General features: G+C 40.0%; 1 protein-coding gene across 1 annotated transcript; it reads left to right on the top strand.

The window, feature by feature from the left end:
• The first annotated feature begins 534 nt into the window (after positions 1-534).
• ece1 (endothelin converting enzyme 1) lies at positions 535-15,314 on the top strand. Its single transcript, XM_051414631.1, is given in 19 exon segments — positions 535-1,133; positions 1,135-1,197; positions 3,639-3,777; positions 5,447-5,659; positions 5,773-5,897; positions 6,023-6,169; positions 6,637-6,702; positions 7,064-7,252; positions 7,385-7,527; positions 7,755-7,869; positions 10,992-11,102; positions 11,202-11,300; positions 11,467-11,544; positions 11,667-11,770; positions 12,148-12,258; positions 12,757-12,824; positions 12,973-13,163; positions 13,771-13,866; positions 14,301-15,314. Coding segments are annotated over 19 exon segments (2,301 nt in total). The 5' UTR covers positions 535-1,067; the 3' UTR covers positions 14,478-15,314.
• Positions 15,315-15,829: the final 515 nt, after the last annotated feature.

Raw genomic sequence — 15,829 nt, 5'->3', positions numbered from 1 at the left:
TTCATGAGGGTGATTCGGGTTGGCTGTGCGTTGTTGCAGTAAAGGTTGAAAAGCTGAAAAGTGAATTGCTAATTAAACTTGGGACTGAGATAATTGTTTTTTTTTAAATATTATTAGATATTTAAAAATATACTTTATGAACAAAATCCTTTGTCCTACGTGGATGTCATATTAAATAGATGTGACACACATTTTTGTTTACTTTTTCAAACCTATACCTATTATATCACACAGGATTTTAATACCTTAATGAGGAGTAACGTATATAAAATGCAGTGTTTTGTACCGTGCGGTAGCAGCCCTGTGGGTGAGGGGTTAAGAGGAACTGACTATCAGGTAACGGTTACCACGGGCAGCGACTCCAAGCATGTGGTAGGAGGAGGGTTGTGGTCCGTGCCCCTCCCCCGAGTGCATCATGTCCTATAGAAAAGACACTGGGTGTGAACTACAACTGTGAGGTTCCCTCCCTAAATCTAAGTGAAACCACATTGGGGAATGCGCACACACACACACACACACACACACACACACACACACAATTGCAGAATCACTTCCACACACCCAGTCTCAGTCATGTAAGTCAGTGCTCCTTCCTGTTTCTTACTCGTTCCGTCTTGTCTCTCGTGCCGTGTTTGCATACACAGGAGGAAGTACAGGGGGACAAAAAGGGTTGCCTAGAAAGAGACAGAAACCAGTTTAAAGAGGAAGAGCGGACCCACAAGGAGATCTCACAAGGACTTTCGGGAGGAGTTTATTTTTTTGTTGTTGGTGTTGTGACGGCGCCATGGGGTCCGTGAGAGGTGTTGTTGGGGTTGAAGGGAGCAGAGAAGTGCTTTTGAAAGGAGAGGACTGACACATTCCTTGAAAGTCAACTCTGCGTTTGAGTGGAAGATCTCCCCAACCAGACAAACCAGATACCTCCTGATGTATTTTAGAGGGAAACCCTACCCTGAAGCCTCAGACGCTGCTGAGGAATAGACGTCACACACAAACACTCTCACACACGTGAGTGGGAGCGGACAGAGAGAGAGAGAGAGAGAGAGGGAGGAGAGGGGGATAGAAGGAACATGGAAGCATTGAGAGAGTCTTTTCTGCATTTAACTTTTCAGATGTCAACGTATAAGAGAGCCACGCTTGGATGAAGAAGACCTGGTGGACTCCACCAGTGACGACATCTACCCTTCATCACCTATGCAGGTAAAACACCCTGTGCTGAAATTAAACTAATGGGTTGCTGTCAGTATGCTGTTATTAAAAAATACATTGGAAAAATGTACAGGCCTTTTTTTTTTAGGGTTTCACACCTTATGGAAAAAGCTTTAAAACTGTTTTAAAAGCTTCACTTCAACATGTGTTAGCCCAATCCAACAATGTCTGATACTAAGCTACTAGATTTAATGTGTGTCTGTAACTTGTGAGTTTCTCCTTCTTGGAAAAACATGTTTGAATTTCAAAAAAGCTTCAATAATACGTTACAGGAGGTCAACCTGCCAAACAGATGCTTCATGCTGCGCTATGAGGTTTGAAATATGGGAAGAAGCTTAAAGACTGTAGTGTATTTGCTTTGCTGCAAATACAGTACATACAGTAATCAGATCATGCTAACTTTTTTATGGCATAAAACCACGTTGTTAAGTTTAATGTAGTTTGTTTTGTCTGAACCAATTTACATTGATGTTACTGAACCATCTTTTATACTTTTTGTTCATGTAATTTACATGGATTGTGTTTTTTCACCCAACCAGTGTCTGGTTGATATACAGTTTATGGACCTTAAAATTAGCCTCATGCTGTGGCTAATGTTTTGCAGAAGGGAGTAACAGCGAGTCCGACCCTGGTTTCAACAGATCTGTGTGTAATTTTGTCAACGGTGACGCACAATTCGCGATTTAAAAACGTTTTTTTACAACAAAGTAAGGGCTGTTTCTAGTTAGGAGTCGTCTCACTGTAAGACTTTAATGCTCATAGATAGTTAAGGTTTATTTATTCAGACACTCGCATTGAGATTGAGATTTGATAATGAATTACATGTATATGACATAACAGCAATTTAGTCCCACAAAGCTGTCGTCACACACACTAATTAGATCCTTTGAATCTTAAATCATTTGTAACAGTTGTTTATGAGAAAATAGTCAGAAATATCAGGTGATAAACCTGCGATTGGACATTTATTTTCCCAAATAGATAAAGAATATTTTGGTCTGAATCTGTATATTAAACAGCATACTGTACAGATCTGCACACACAGACTGCTTTAAACTATCTTGCTCTTGTGTAGTTCATTCTAGTTCATTTAGGCATGTTGAGCTGCACGTAGCATATTGTATAACTTCTGATTGACTGATTGCTTTTGACAGCTACCATACCTGTTATTTATGGTTTTAAGGTCACACTGCAACATGGTTTGCTCTCAGCACTTTAACAAAAAGTCTTTATTTATGGTTGAAAGACTCTCCTGTGGACAGTTTTTATTCATTTTCTTCTACTCTCGGAGATTCTTCAGTGCAGTCATTCCTCACAAACTTTATTTGACCCCGAGTATACCTGAAGAGCTGAGACAGACTGCTCCAAGTCAAGACTTTGACATAATTATCATTTTGCTGTGGTTTTTAGAGTAATAAAATACGGTTTAGAGAGACTGCAATAAACTGCAGATGGAAAGTGCACAGGCTTGGCAGTGGGAGTCTTCTCTCAATTGCTCTCAGTTCAGGCCCAAACCAACCCAACATGCTGAGCTCCTGGGATTAAGAAGCCACTGTAGCTTTGGCATCTGATTTGGTCACATTAAGTCTGACTGTTGGATTCTCTCTCATCTAAGCTCATAGCTCTAAATCGGATGCTTTTATATATAATATACATATATATATACACTTCAGGGGTTATCAACTTCCACAGGGATATATGTGAGGTCCAAGATCTGGCATTTATTTACAGATACTAAAAGACTGGCCAGAGTGCTAAATGTGCCCCGTGAAAGATTTGTGAGTGACCCTTGGAATCGTTCCTGTAGGAAATAAATTCCCTTGGCAGCCTTAAGTAAAGAAACATTCAGAAGAAAAAGTGCAGCAGGGTGTGCGGGTTTAAGATCCACTGCATAAATCATTGATTTAAAAAAAAGTTTAATCACAGACCTCAAAGTATGTATGGACTTTCCTCTAACTTATGAATTCTCTCATGTTGTTTTTCTCTTGTCCTCGGTTGACTCTTTTGGTCGACGTCCTTATCGGTTACAGGTGAACCACAAAAAACAGCAGATACGGTTGAACAGACGTATTGTGTCTTTTCCCAATCTGGGGCAAAAGGAAAATATCCTTTTTATGCGTGCATGTTAACCTAGAAGTGAGGGAACAATGGAAGAATGCTTAACCTTTTCTGTGTAGGAGGTTTGAAAGCGCCGTAATAGAGAAGCCATTGTGCTTTGAAACCAAATCTGTCATCAAATCCCTGAGAAGCTGTTTGACTAAACAATATTTTCCACACTGTATTAGTTCAACAGAGTTTGTGTGTGTTTATGTTTTAAAGCTGATTTTAAAGTCAGTTTTACGTCTTTTAACCGAGCTAAACATCTTCAAAAGTATCATATTTTGACTTTGTGGATTATATTAAGCACTTCAATGGTTTTATTCTGTGTGCAGGTGACTCTTCTGCATGGCCGTGGTCCCACGTGTTGGCCAGACCGAACACAGAGAGAGAGGAAGCTGCTGTTCTTACTGTGTGTTGTGTCTGTGGGCCTGTTTATATCTCTCATCACAACTGGGGTCTTCTACAAGCAGAGTGAGTTCAAAGTTTTATTTAAACCCAATGGTGACATACGCTGAAAAGAAACACCTGCGGCCTGTGAAATAGTCTGACCAGCGGACCTAAAACTCTAAATAATCCTAATTTAAAACACACACAAAGAGACAGGCTTAAAGGAATAGTTTGACATTAAGGGAAATGCGCCTGTTTGGCTTTTTTGTCCAGAGTTACACGAGAGTATTGATACCGCTCTCACGTCTATCCATTACAGTAAACATGAAGGTGCGGCCAGCAGCTGGTTTGCTTAGCTTGCAATGAAAACTGGAAACAGTGGGAAACAAACAAATATGTGCCTAAATATTCATTGTATGTTAACGTTATACGTTATTAAAATATATATATTTTTAAACGTATGAATGTAATCAATTCTTGTGTCTATATGAAAGAAGAGGGAATTGTTTTCCACTCTTTGAGAATCATTTTTTTTAGCTACTATTAATACCATCACGAAGCTAAGTGTTAGAAAAAGATCTGTAGACTCCTGAGGCTGTTAGGTGCAACCTTTCTACACTGAATGTGCTTTTATCTCTTTATCTATCCCTCCAAGTGAAGAGCTACGGGGGGGGGATGTGCTATTTAATACAGTATATGTGGATTATTATTTTAAAACCAAAACCCCACCTTCAGCTAAGCTGCCTTAAAAAACAACTCTATCTCTCCCTTGAGCTTGTTCATTATGGAAAAAGTGCTTTACCATCACGTGCGGGCGGCGTCTCATCTGCGTTGGTTTCCTCAAGTTTACCATGGGAAACTTAATGCCGCTTCCTCCCATTCAGAACCGCATGTCAGATCACACTTTGAAATAATAAAAGGAACAAGGATGAATTCTCCACGGGCTACTAACCCCATCACTGCTCGTAACTTTGGTTCCGTCTCTGTTTAATACCTTATAAGGACAGACGGTGAAAGTCTTTACTGTAAGTCGAGTGCTAGGGATGAGCTGTCCCCTGAAACTATACACTAGCACTTACACTTCTCTAAACACTTTCTTCAGTTTGTTCAGCCTCCTGTTAAACAGATTTTGTATTTAGACTTACAAGATGTGGCTAAAAAAAAGCCTTTGTGCTGCCCCTCTAATTGCTTCTGGTTAACAATATTCTTGAGAACACAACACACAAAATACCCATTCTCAGGAAGAAGTTGTTTTGTGAGACACACTTAGTTAGTAGCACTAATCAAGGGGCAATAAAGTTGATCTACTAGCCAGTTAAATACCATTTAAAAGGAAAGTGAGCCACTTAAACTTTAGTCTTTTCAACCTCGAGATGTAGTCATCCAGGATCATGAACCTTCATCAGACTATTACGTAATCGGCTGGCAATATTTAACTTTTACCTCCTACGGAGAAAAGATCATCAGCAGTCACGTTTCAGTGAATCATTTATACAAGGAGGAATATTCCCTCAAGGTTGTATATCTTTTGCTGTTACCTCTTATGAAATAATGGTTTCCAGATGGTCTGAAGATCCACGTGTATATTTGGAGGTCCTACCATGAAATATTTTCATATTATCCGCTCTGATCCTCAAAAATGTTTTGAGGATCAGATGATTTTTCTCATCAACAGACAGGGTTTCCTGCATTAAGTGTTTTAATCTATGAATGAAACATCTTATTTCTTTATTTTGAATCTTCTCTTCTGCAGCTCACCCGGGCTTGTGCCTAACAGAGCCATGCATCACTGTGGCCAGTGCAGTCATAGAAGCCCTGGACAGATCAATAGACCCCTGCCATGACTTCTACAATTTTGCCTGTGGGGGCTGGGTGAAAAACAACCCCCTCCCCGAGGGCAAGTCCCGCTGGGGGCCTTTCAGCAACCTCTGGGAGCACAACATGCTTGTAATGAAACATTTATTAGGTAAGGGTCGTTGTTGGAGTGCAATCCAGTGTCCTCAGCCGCCTCAGGCAAGCTTGTTTTCCAGAGCTGAGCTTTGCATTTACGTAATTTATCTTATGTCTTTTCCTGGGAAGAAAACACAACGATGAAAGGTCTGAGTAAGGCAGAAGAAAAGGCCCAGCAATATTATCAGGCCTGCATGAATGAGGCCAAGATTGAGGAATTAGGACCTAAGCCACTACAGGAGCTAATCAGCCAGGTATGCTTATTTCCTACAGCAGTCAAACATCTCATTCATCATTTTATCCTCTTTTGTGTCTAGGAACCAATTTCCTTCCATCCAGCAGTCTGTCTTTGTTTCTAACTAAACTCTGGCTGTTTCAGATAGGAGGATGGGCCCTCACCGAATCCTGGGACAAGGACAACTTCCAGGAAGTCTTGCGTTCGGTGTCAGCCAACTATCGCACCTCGCCTTTCTTCACCGTGTTTGTCAGCACTGACTCCAAAAACTCCAACAGTAACATCATCCAGGTGAGAGGGTCAGAGATTTCCAGACAGGCCACTTTATACGCTTCCTCTGTTTGAACAATGGTGTGTATTTAGTGTAAAATCATATATTTACATCTCAAAAAGTGAAGCCTTTAATCACATCCCAGTACATTTATATTGATGTTTAAGGTCATACATCAAATTCCCTCCAACACAAGCAGCTTTTTACAAGCTTCCCTGAGGGGGACAGATTTTTATCTCTGCTGATATTCTGGGGACAGTCCACTCATTATCTCGGTGGTCTTGGTTTCACACTAACAGCTTGAAATGAGACTTCATTCCTTTGTAGGGTCATGAGACCGACAACAAATGGTACTGATAGGATCTTTGGAGAGCTTCTGCTTTTAGCCTGCATGCTGGCGCTAGAGGAATGAAAACAATAGGTTGTTTGTGAGTGTTGGAAATGGGGGGTGAACCCGGAGTCATAAGGGTGTTTCTCTTGACTTTAGGTGGATCAGTCCAGCCTGGGACTACCTTCACGGGATTACTACCTCAACAAAACAGCAAATGAAAAGGTACTGTGGACAAATGGTTTACAGCATTACACTGGTTTCACTGCGGTCGAGCAAGTTGGACAGTAAAAGTAAAAGATATCTAAGCTCAAGTTAGGTAATTAAGTCAAGATTTTATGTAATCAGAACAAAGCAAATACTTGGAATTCAGCTATGAAAATACCCAAAGGCTCATTGTAGGTTTTTGCAAAGAGAGCCAAGAAATATGAAGTATTTCAGCTTCAGGGGAAATACTCTGCATAGAAGCTTGTATTTGCATAGTTTAAGATTACTTTCCTAATAGAATTGTATCCCCAATAACACACACCCCTTGTCTCCCCCAACCACCCTCCACCTCACTGTGCTGCCTACTTGGACTTCACAGTATCTGACGGCATACCTCAGCTTCCTGGTGGAGCTAGGGGTTCTCCTGGGCGGCTCTGAGGAGACGTCTCAGACGCTGATGGAGGAGATTGTGGACTTTGAAACCGCCCTGGCCAACATCACAGTCCCGCAGGAGGAGAGGAGAGATGAGGAGCTCATCTACCATAAGATGGAGGCCAAGGACTTGACAGTAAGTGTCTCCCTGTTTGATCCAACAAATAAATAAAACAAATAAAACGGTATACAGCACTTATGTAGGACTTCATATGAAATTATACATGTTACAGACTTCTCAACATGTCTGTAATCTGTTTCTTCGCAGACTCTTGTACCTGCAGTGGACTGGATGCCATACCTCACAGAAGTGTTTGCTCCTGTTCCGCTCAACGAGTCGGAGCCAGTGGTTGTTTATGCCAAAGAATACCTCCAGAAAGTTTCTGACCTCATAACTAAAACAAATAAAAGGTCAGACACTTAATAGTTTTTTCCCATGTTCATGTCCAGTACAGATTGTATGTTGCTATGTCTGTTCACTCTCATTTATAATGATACAGTAAAATAAATAAGATAGAAAGTAGGAGGGAGTATTTACACTGTTTAGTTGATATATACATGCATAAGTCCTGAATGCTTAAGGCAGAGCAGCATTGAAGAGGGCAACAAAACAATGAATTTGACATTTTCCTTTCCAGCCTACTCAACAACTACATGATAATGAAGGTGGTGAGGAAGATGGTGTCCATTTTGGACCAGAGGTTCCAGGATGCCGAGCAGCGCTTCCTCGAGGTCATGTACGGAACCAAGAAGGTGAGAGATACAAATTTAGGTATTTCACAGTAATCCCGATTTACACAGATAGGGTTAAACAAAAAGAAAGTGGTAAAAGAACAGCAACGTACTGTTTTACCTGCTGGCAGATTCTCAACCAGATAATGTATTTTCAGCATGTTTGAGAACTGAATACGTCGTCATTGTCTCGCTGCTTTTTGCCTTACACAAACAGTTCAATGTTTATTTGAATTGTTACCAGTCATAGACAAACTAGAGCACAGTCATTTTTGCCATTGGTCTGAGTGTATTTGGGCTTTTTTTTAGAAGGCCAGTATATATACCAGCAGAGGAAGTGCTCCTAATTCCCAAAGCCGAACAGCTGGGTTTAGAGACCTTTTCACTTGACCTCTTGTTCTTGTGTATGACAGTTGGAAGAGGATTCATTGTTACAGAATGCAGAAAAATGTGAATTGGCACCAAGCAGAATTTTCCCTTCATCATGCCAATAACTGTAAATTATCACTTCTTAATGTTAGTTTTCCAACCTGATTTCTTCAACTTCACCTAAGGACAAACCTGGTTTCTTGAATCGGGGTGAGATTTTTGAGAGAAAGAGAAATCTGTTTAAAACTGGATAAACCTGATTTCTTGGCCTCATGCATCATTTGTCGTCTTGATTCAAAGCATTAAGTAGAAGAGAAATCTGATCACTGCAAAGTTGTTCATAAATGTGGGTTTAAGACTAACCAGGTTACTGGCTTACATATTACGGATTTACTAGGATTTTCTGCCTTAACATGATTTCTCTTAGTAATATCAGTTGGGGGTTTAAACATTAAAATCGATAGTGTTTTTGAGAATTGATACAATATCACAAGACAAAATATTGTGCCATGATATTTTTCGATATTTTCTCACACCCCTATTCAACAGTGGCACGTCTTTCCAGAAACAACATATTAGACCTACTTGATTGGTGGATTATCCAGAGTGACAATGCACCCTCATCATATTGGTATTAATCAAACCAAAATAATCTGGATGGATGAGAAAATATGTTTCTTGCAACTTGGGTGAACTGAGCCTTTAATTAGACACACAGTTGAAGATTTTGAGACTTGGCAACAAGTTGTACTTCGCTCTCAGAGAGTAACTGACTGCGAAGGCTCCGCCGGTGACCCCCAGAGCTTATCTGAACAAGCTGTAATAACAAAGCCAAAACTTTCTATGTGCGCTTCTTTGTGTATCTGTTTTATGTTAAAAGTGCAGCTGTGTCTCTTTTTCCATCTGTGCCTATGTGCACAGATTTACAGCTTGCTCAGAATACTCCTCATTTCCTCACACCGACCTTGTTTCCTCTTTATCTTCAAATGCATGCAGCTCCATTTGTCCTTGTCCTTCCTTTCACCTGATAATAGCTTTGTCTTTTTTTTTTCAAAACTTGCAGTCAGTGAATCAGCTGTTTGAGATTCAGATTTCTAAGTTAAGATATAAAATCATTGTTTTAAGATAGATGGAGACTTTTGAGAATAGATACTATGTGCATTTGTGTGTTGTGTGTTCATGACTTGTAATTGAAGTTGTAAAGTTACTTGTAAGAAATTCATTTTCAAATTTTAGGTTTTTACAAGATCTACAGAATAATGCTACACTTCCAGTGTATTGTGTGTATATAGTATTGTTAAGTCACTGGTATGAGTTCATTCTGTCTCAGAGGTGTTTTGGGGGAAAGACTAGTTTCTAGTTCAAGACTCTTTCAGACTTCATACCGTGCTTTGATTATGTATCAAAACGGGGTAAACAGTCCTAGTGGCCATGATCCTTGGGGTCCATTTGTAAATGAAATCACCAGTACACATTTAAAACCAGGTAGTTGAAGACCACCCAGTTTATGGTCCCATGTTTATCCAGACCACAAACAAATGTTTTATCATAAAAACTGCAGACAAATAAAGTAATTTGCAGTTATTGGAGGAAACATTTAGGTTTTTGCATTCAGAACTAGAATATGTTGTAGGTTTAAAACAATGATTTTAACAAATTCAGGAAATAGACACACACATACACACAAATATAACAAAACAAAGGCTTGTTGGACAAAATGACACTCGAAGCAAACGGATGCAACTCTTTTCCTCTCTGAAATGTCTCCGTTATTCACTTCTTTTTTGTTGATGTTCTGCTGGCTAGCTTCAGTTTATAGTGTAAATAGGCCGAGAATCGGTGTGTGGGGGTTCCTCTTGTGTTGCCATGTTTATCTTAAAAACACCACTCAGTCCTTTAGAGAGAACACTTTGTCTCTCAGCCCACAGAGGGATAATGGCTCAGCTTTGCCTCACTGAGCTCAGAAGTCACAAAAAAATTGCAAACAGTTTCTATAAGTGCTGCATTTTTTTGTTAGATGAATTCCCTGTCCAACTCAATGGAGTAAAGTAAAAAAGGTCCTGTGTGTAACATTTAGGAGGCTCTGTTGGCAGAAATAAAATATAAAATTTTCATTAGTGTATAATCACCTGAAAATAAGAATCATTGTGACTTTTTTACCTATTTATCTACAGAGGCAGAGGGTCCTGTTCCACGTTGAACCATCATGTTCCTACAGTAGCCCAGAACAGACAAACCACTGGCTGCCCTGATTCAGTTTTGTATTGATTTCTTAATGGCAAATAAAAAAATTATCCTGTGACAGGAATACAACCAATAGAGAGTGTAGGTAGGGAGAAATCCACCGGTTGGTTTTATATACTGGCTCTTCCTGTTCGGAGTCGTCGGGGGGTTTGGTATATATCCCAGCACGCACTGGGCGAGAAGCAGGAACAGATTGGCTGGGTCACCAAAACTAGCACAGGGCTTTGCAGGAGAAGTAGTGGTCTATTAGTAGACTGCGTGGCCCTCGTAGAAACACTCTCACTGTTTCACTATCACTACAGTTCTCCACACCTACACACGGAGCCCACAGCAGAATCGTCAGAAACAAGTCCACCCATGTTTTGTGGGATTAGTCATGTTCATTTTGGGAAATGTAGGAAGTGACTAATTGAAATGGGTTGAATGAAATGTGAGGAGAAAAAAAAAACTGATGTTATCAAACAAAAAGAGAGAATGCATGAAGGCATTTTTCCTTAAACATGCCTTGATGTGTTCATTTGATGTTGCAGAGCTGTACTCCACGCTGGAAGCTGTGCGTCAGTGATACAGACAGCGCCCTGGGCTTCGCTCTTGGAGCCATGTTTGTCAAAGCCACCTTTGCTGAGGACAGCAAGGCCATTGTAAGTGCTTCAAAGTCCTTTCCCTCACAATAGCTGCTCCTACTGTGTGAGATGATGTGCTTCTGACTTTTTCCTACTGTCTCTGACTCTGCGCCTCAGGCTGAAGATATGGTTGCAGAAATTAAATGGGCATTTGAGGAAAGCCTGAAGTATGTGAGCTGGATGGACTCCGAGACAAAAAAAGCAGCAAAAGAAAAGGTGGGTGTGTATTTCTTTCCCCAGGAAGTGTTGCTATTGCTCCTGTAGGGCGATCCGAAGTTAGTTGTGTTGAGCTGTTTGTGCTGAAGTGGATGAGAAATACAGCGCTGCCACCTGGTGTGAAAATGTGTCTTTTACAGTTACAAATAAATCCTATTTATTACAGGCAGATGCGATATACAACATGGTCGGATATCCAGAGTTCATCATGAACGCCACAAAGCTGGACAAAGTGTTCAATGATGTAGGTAAATGTTTAACTGTATTACATGTCAAATAAGTTTTATTTATCACATAATGTCTCATTTTGTCTAAAACACTCAACTCCATTTTTTTCCTATCATTTCTGATTCCTCCCACTTTTAGTTCAGTGTGGTGTCAGAGCTTTACTTCCAAAACGTCATGCAATACTACAACTTCTCAGCTCGAGTGACTGCGGACCAGCTGAGGAAAATTCCCAACAGAAATCAGTGAGTTTGCTCCCTCATAACCCCCCCCCACACACACACACACACACACACTCACACATCCCAACCGCCCCGCTTGCCAGAGAGGAGGTTGCACGCTCCGACGGGGACACATTCCCATTATACTGACTCAGCAGTTCACTGCTGCCATCCACAAATGTTCCCAGGCAACCAACTTCTCTCTGCTGAACTGATCCGTGTCTCTAATTAGGCTGGGGGGTGGGGAGGGAGGGGACAGATCACGGTTCCCATGCCTTCCAAACTGATCTGCAGTCAGACTGGCACAGCAGAGAGGGGCAGAATTGATGTTCTGAATTTTTTTTTGTGACCTTGATGTCACGAAGCCTCACGTGGTGACTCTGTGCTCCTTGTTTTTGCAGGTGGAGCATGACCCCTCCGACCGTGAATGCATATTACAACCCAACCAAGAATGAGATGGTTCTGCCGGCAGGAATTCTTCAGGCTCCTTTCTATAGTCGTTCATGGCCTAAGTAGGTTTTTTTTTTAAATTGCATTCAATCTTGTTGGATGCATTTTAGTAGAATGGAAAACAAGTTTATTGTACACCAGAGTGGAAAATTGTCTTTAGTTCACAAAACCATAAACCATTCAACATTATCCACACAGAATGTAATGTATTGGCTGTTGTTTTGAGTACAAATCACAAATTGTCACTTACACTTCGGCTTTTATACAGATTAAACAAACGAGATAAAACAAACTTTAGAGGTGGACTTTAGGTGGATTTTGTTACTTTGGACAGAGCCAGACTAGTTGTTTCCCTGTTTCCAGGCTTCGAGCTACAGCTTCATATTGAACAAACAGATATGTGAGAGTGGTATTGATCTTCTCAACTAACTCTGGGCAAGAAAGCGACACTGTTTTTCCCAAAATGTCAAGTTTCTTTAACCAACTTGAGGGCCATAAACTCAAAAGTTGAAAAGTTGTAAAGGTGTTAACATTTTCACAATGTAGGATTTGTTTTTCAGAGCTCTTAACTTTGGTGGAATTGGAGTTGTCATGGGACATGAACTGACTCACGCTTTTGATGACCAAGGTCAGTAAATATTTTTATTTTTTAAACATACACATACTGACATTTACATTTCAGATGATAAAAATTAACCATCTTTATACTAAATTTGTTAAATAAAAAAACACTTGAAGTGCAACTTGTCTGTAATATTTCACACGTTCATTCAAAGGGAGGGAATACGACAAGGATGGAAACCTGCGTCCCTGGTGGAAGAACTCTTCCGTGGAGGCCTTTAAGAAGCAGACCCAGTGCATGGTGGAGCAGTACGGAAATTACAGTATCAACAAGGAGCCTCTGAATGGAAGACACACCCTGGGAGAGAACATCGCTGACAACGGTGGACTAAAGGCCGCCTACAAGGTCCGATGTCAAATAGGAAGCATAAGTAAACCTTGAATATTTCGGTTATGTGGTTAAAACCTGGGGGAAAGTGGCTTTCTGTCACTGGTGTAGACAAACAATTAAACGCTGCTGCAAGAGAGCCTTTACATTATTATTAGGGAATAGTTGAGACAACTGCTGTTATGTTTTTTGACAGCAACATCGTCAGATTGCATGTTTACAAGGGCAGAAAAACCCTCACACAGATCAGAGATTAATCCCCTGCATTAGTTTATTTGCTGAGGCTGCTGTGGGTCACATCCATTAATCTGTATTGGAAAAAGCAGGTTGTCTGGTTTACAGTGAAGCCTGGAAATGCAACAGGTGGTTACGAGTGGCCTTGTCAGCCTCTGGTTACTTCTTCACATGGACACATTCTTTCCATGTAATGAAAGGTCATAAGCGATGAAGCCCGTTGAGCAAACCCTATGGAAGTGAAGCAGCCCACATTACGTGGTACATATTAACGAGAGGAAAATAACACCCAGGGAGGACCTTAAGTGGATCTTCTATCTCCCTTATCACCGCACACTTTTTACATAACAGTGAATGCATGTGTGTAACATGATCGTTTGTTGCCTCGAAGGCTTACGTGAACTGGATCAAAAAGAACGGCGAGGAGGCCACACTGCCTGCGCTGGGAATGACCAACCATCAGCTGTTTTTTGTAGGATTTGCCCAGGTTTGTATCACTCACATTACTCATATTCTTTTCTTCTGACTTCATACCATCTAGATACATACAAGATGTCTCCTTCTTTATTGAAAAGTTATTTATCAGTGAACAGGAGGCTTCAAGTTTCCACATGCTTGTTCATTCATGTGTTTAAACACATGAAGCTTTCGTAGTTGATTAATGTGAAAACAGCCTAGTAGTGGAAAAAAAACAACACACTTTGGACATGAGGGGAACTTTAAAACAAAACCCAGAAGCGTAAATGTGTCCTCGGCAGGAACATTTTAATAATCAGCTCAAAAAACACCTAAAAGAGCTGTTATGACAAGAAATAAATGAATTAATTCCGTCCAACCTCTGAAATCTCTTCATAATTCTTCACAGAAACTTAGCAATTAATTTCTCATGTTGTCTCTTTTTATATGTTATTATTCCTGCAGGTATGGTGCTCTGTCAGGACACCTGAAAGTTCACACGAGGGCGTAATCACAGATCCTCACAGTCCGTCAAGATTTAGAGTCATCGGCACCATCTCCAATTCACATGAATTCTCAAAGCACTTTGGCTGCAAAGCAAATGCTCCCATGAACCCTAAACACAAGTGTGAGCTTTGGTGATGCCTCGTTGCTCGGTGCTGTTTATGAGCGGATGTGCAAAATGGATGTTGGGGGGGGGAATAGCTTGAGATACTGACAAAGTCTCTCCGGACAGGGAACGCGAGAACCACTGAAAACTCCCACTGCCTTGCTACTTAATGCTTATCGGACTCCTTATCAGGACAAAATGCTGCTCTGTACGGAGGACTCTAGTCTTCAGTACTTCTCTGCAAGGACTTTCCTCAACTTCTGAAGTTAAATGTAGCTATCAATGTGCTTTATGAACACTGGAAACCCAACAGTTGGTTACACAAGATGGGGGAACCACTCTCAAATTTTGTAAACTGCTCGTTTGTCACAAAAAAGTGATAAATAAGTAAAGTGATGTTTTCTTATTTTCCTGTAACTCTTCACTGTGTTTGGATCGGCTCCAGTTCACTTTTATTGTGTTTTATTTATGGTCACAAATTGTTATATGTCAGTGAAACCAGGGACCTGTGAGGTTTTTAATTGGGTCATGTAGCTGTTTATTAGTAATTGGTATAAATATGTTTTAATACCAGAACAACAGTAATATTTCAAAAAGATTTTGTGTACAATTTGGTTAAACTGTTACATTTTTAAAAAAAGATAACAATGGGATATTTGTGTTTAAAAGTGACATAATGTCCCAATGCTGGCATTTTATTTTTATTTTTTCTTATTGATAAGACTAATACAACCAGAAACAGAATGAAGGAAATTCGCAGCAATAAAATAAAGCATCAACTATCATTTTTTTCATTCAGAACTTGTGCCATACCTGTTTTTATGAGCTTGTCACAAATTATTTTGTATAGTAAAACCAATCTTAAAACATTTCTGTCTCATGTCCATTATTTGTTCACAGAATTTGCACACACACATGTTGTATATGTGACAAGATTCATATAGTGCCCAAATAACTGTTTTAAATCAGATTATATTACTTAACCAATTTGTAAATCTGATAGGAAATTGTCTAACTTGCAGATGTAAAGCAGCCTGAAGAACAGTAGATGGCGCTAGTAACACACAAGTGTATGTTACAGTCCTGCTGCTGGTGCAGACCATGAAGTAAACTAATATCTAAATATTCGATGTAAAGGCTTTTTGGGACATGCATAAACGCAAATTACCAGGAACATTTGTGCAACTTGATGTAATTAAGAATATTTCATTTATATTGTTTTGCTTCTTAATATCTTAATATCGTATTTTTAGCGACATGTTCTTACTTTATAGACTAATTTTATTGATTTTATTTATTTAAGTTTAAGAATGTACAACCAAAATGATTAAAAAATTAAAATAAACACTAAAGTAATTTTTATTTCAGACACATGGAAACCTGA

Source organism: Dicentrarchus labrax, unplaced genomic scaffold, assembly GCF_905237075.1.
Source record: "Dicentrarchus labrax unplaced genomic scaffold, dlabrax2021, whole genome shotgun sequence".
NCBI lineage: Eukaryota > Metazoa > Chordata > Actinopteri > Moronidae > Dicentrarchus > Dicentrarchus labrax.
Note: the sequence above shows the minus strand (reverse complement) of the source record. Positions and strands in the feature narration are given on the sequence as shown.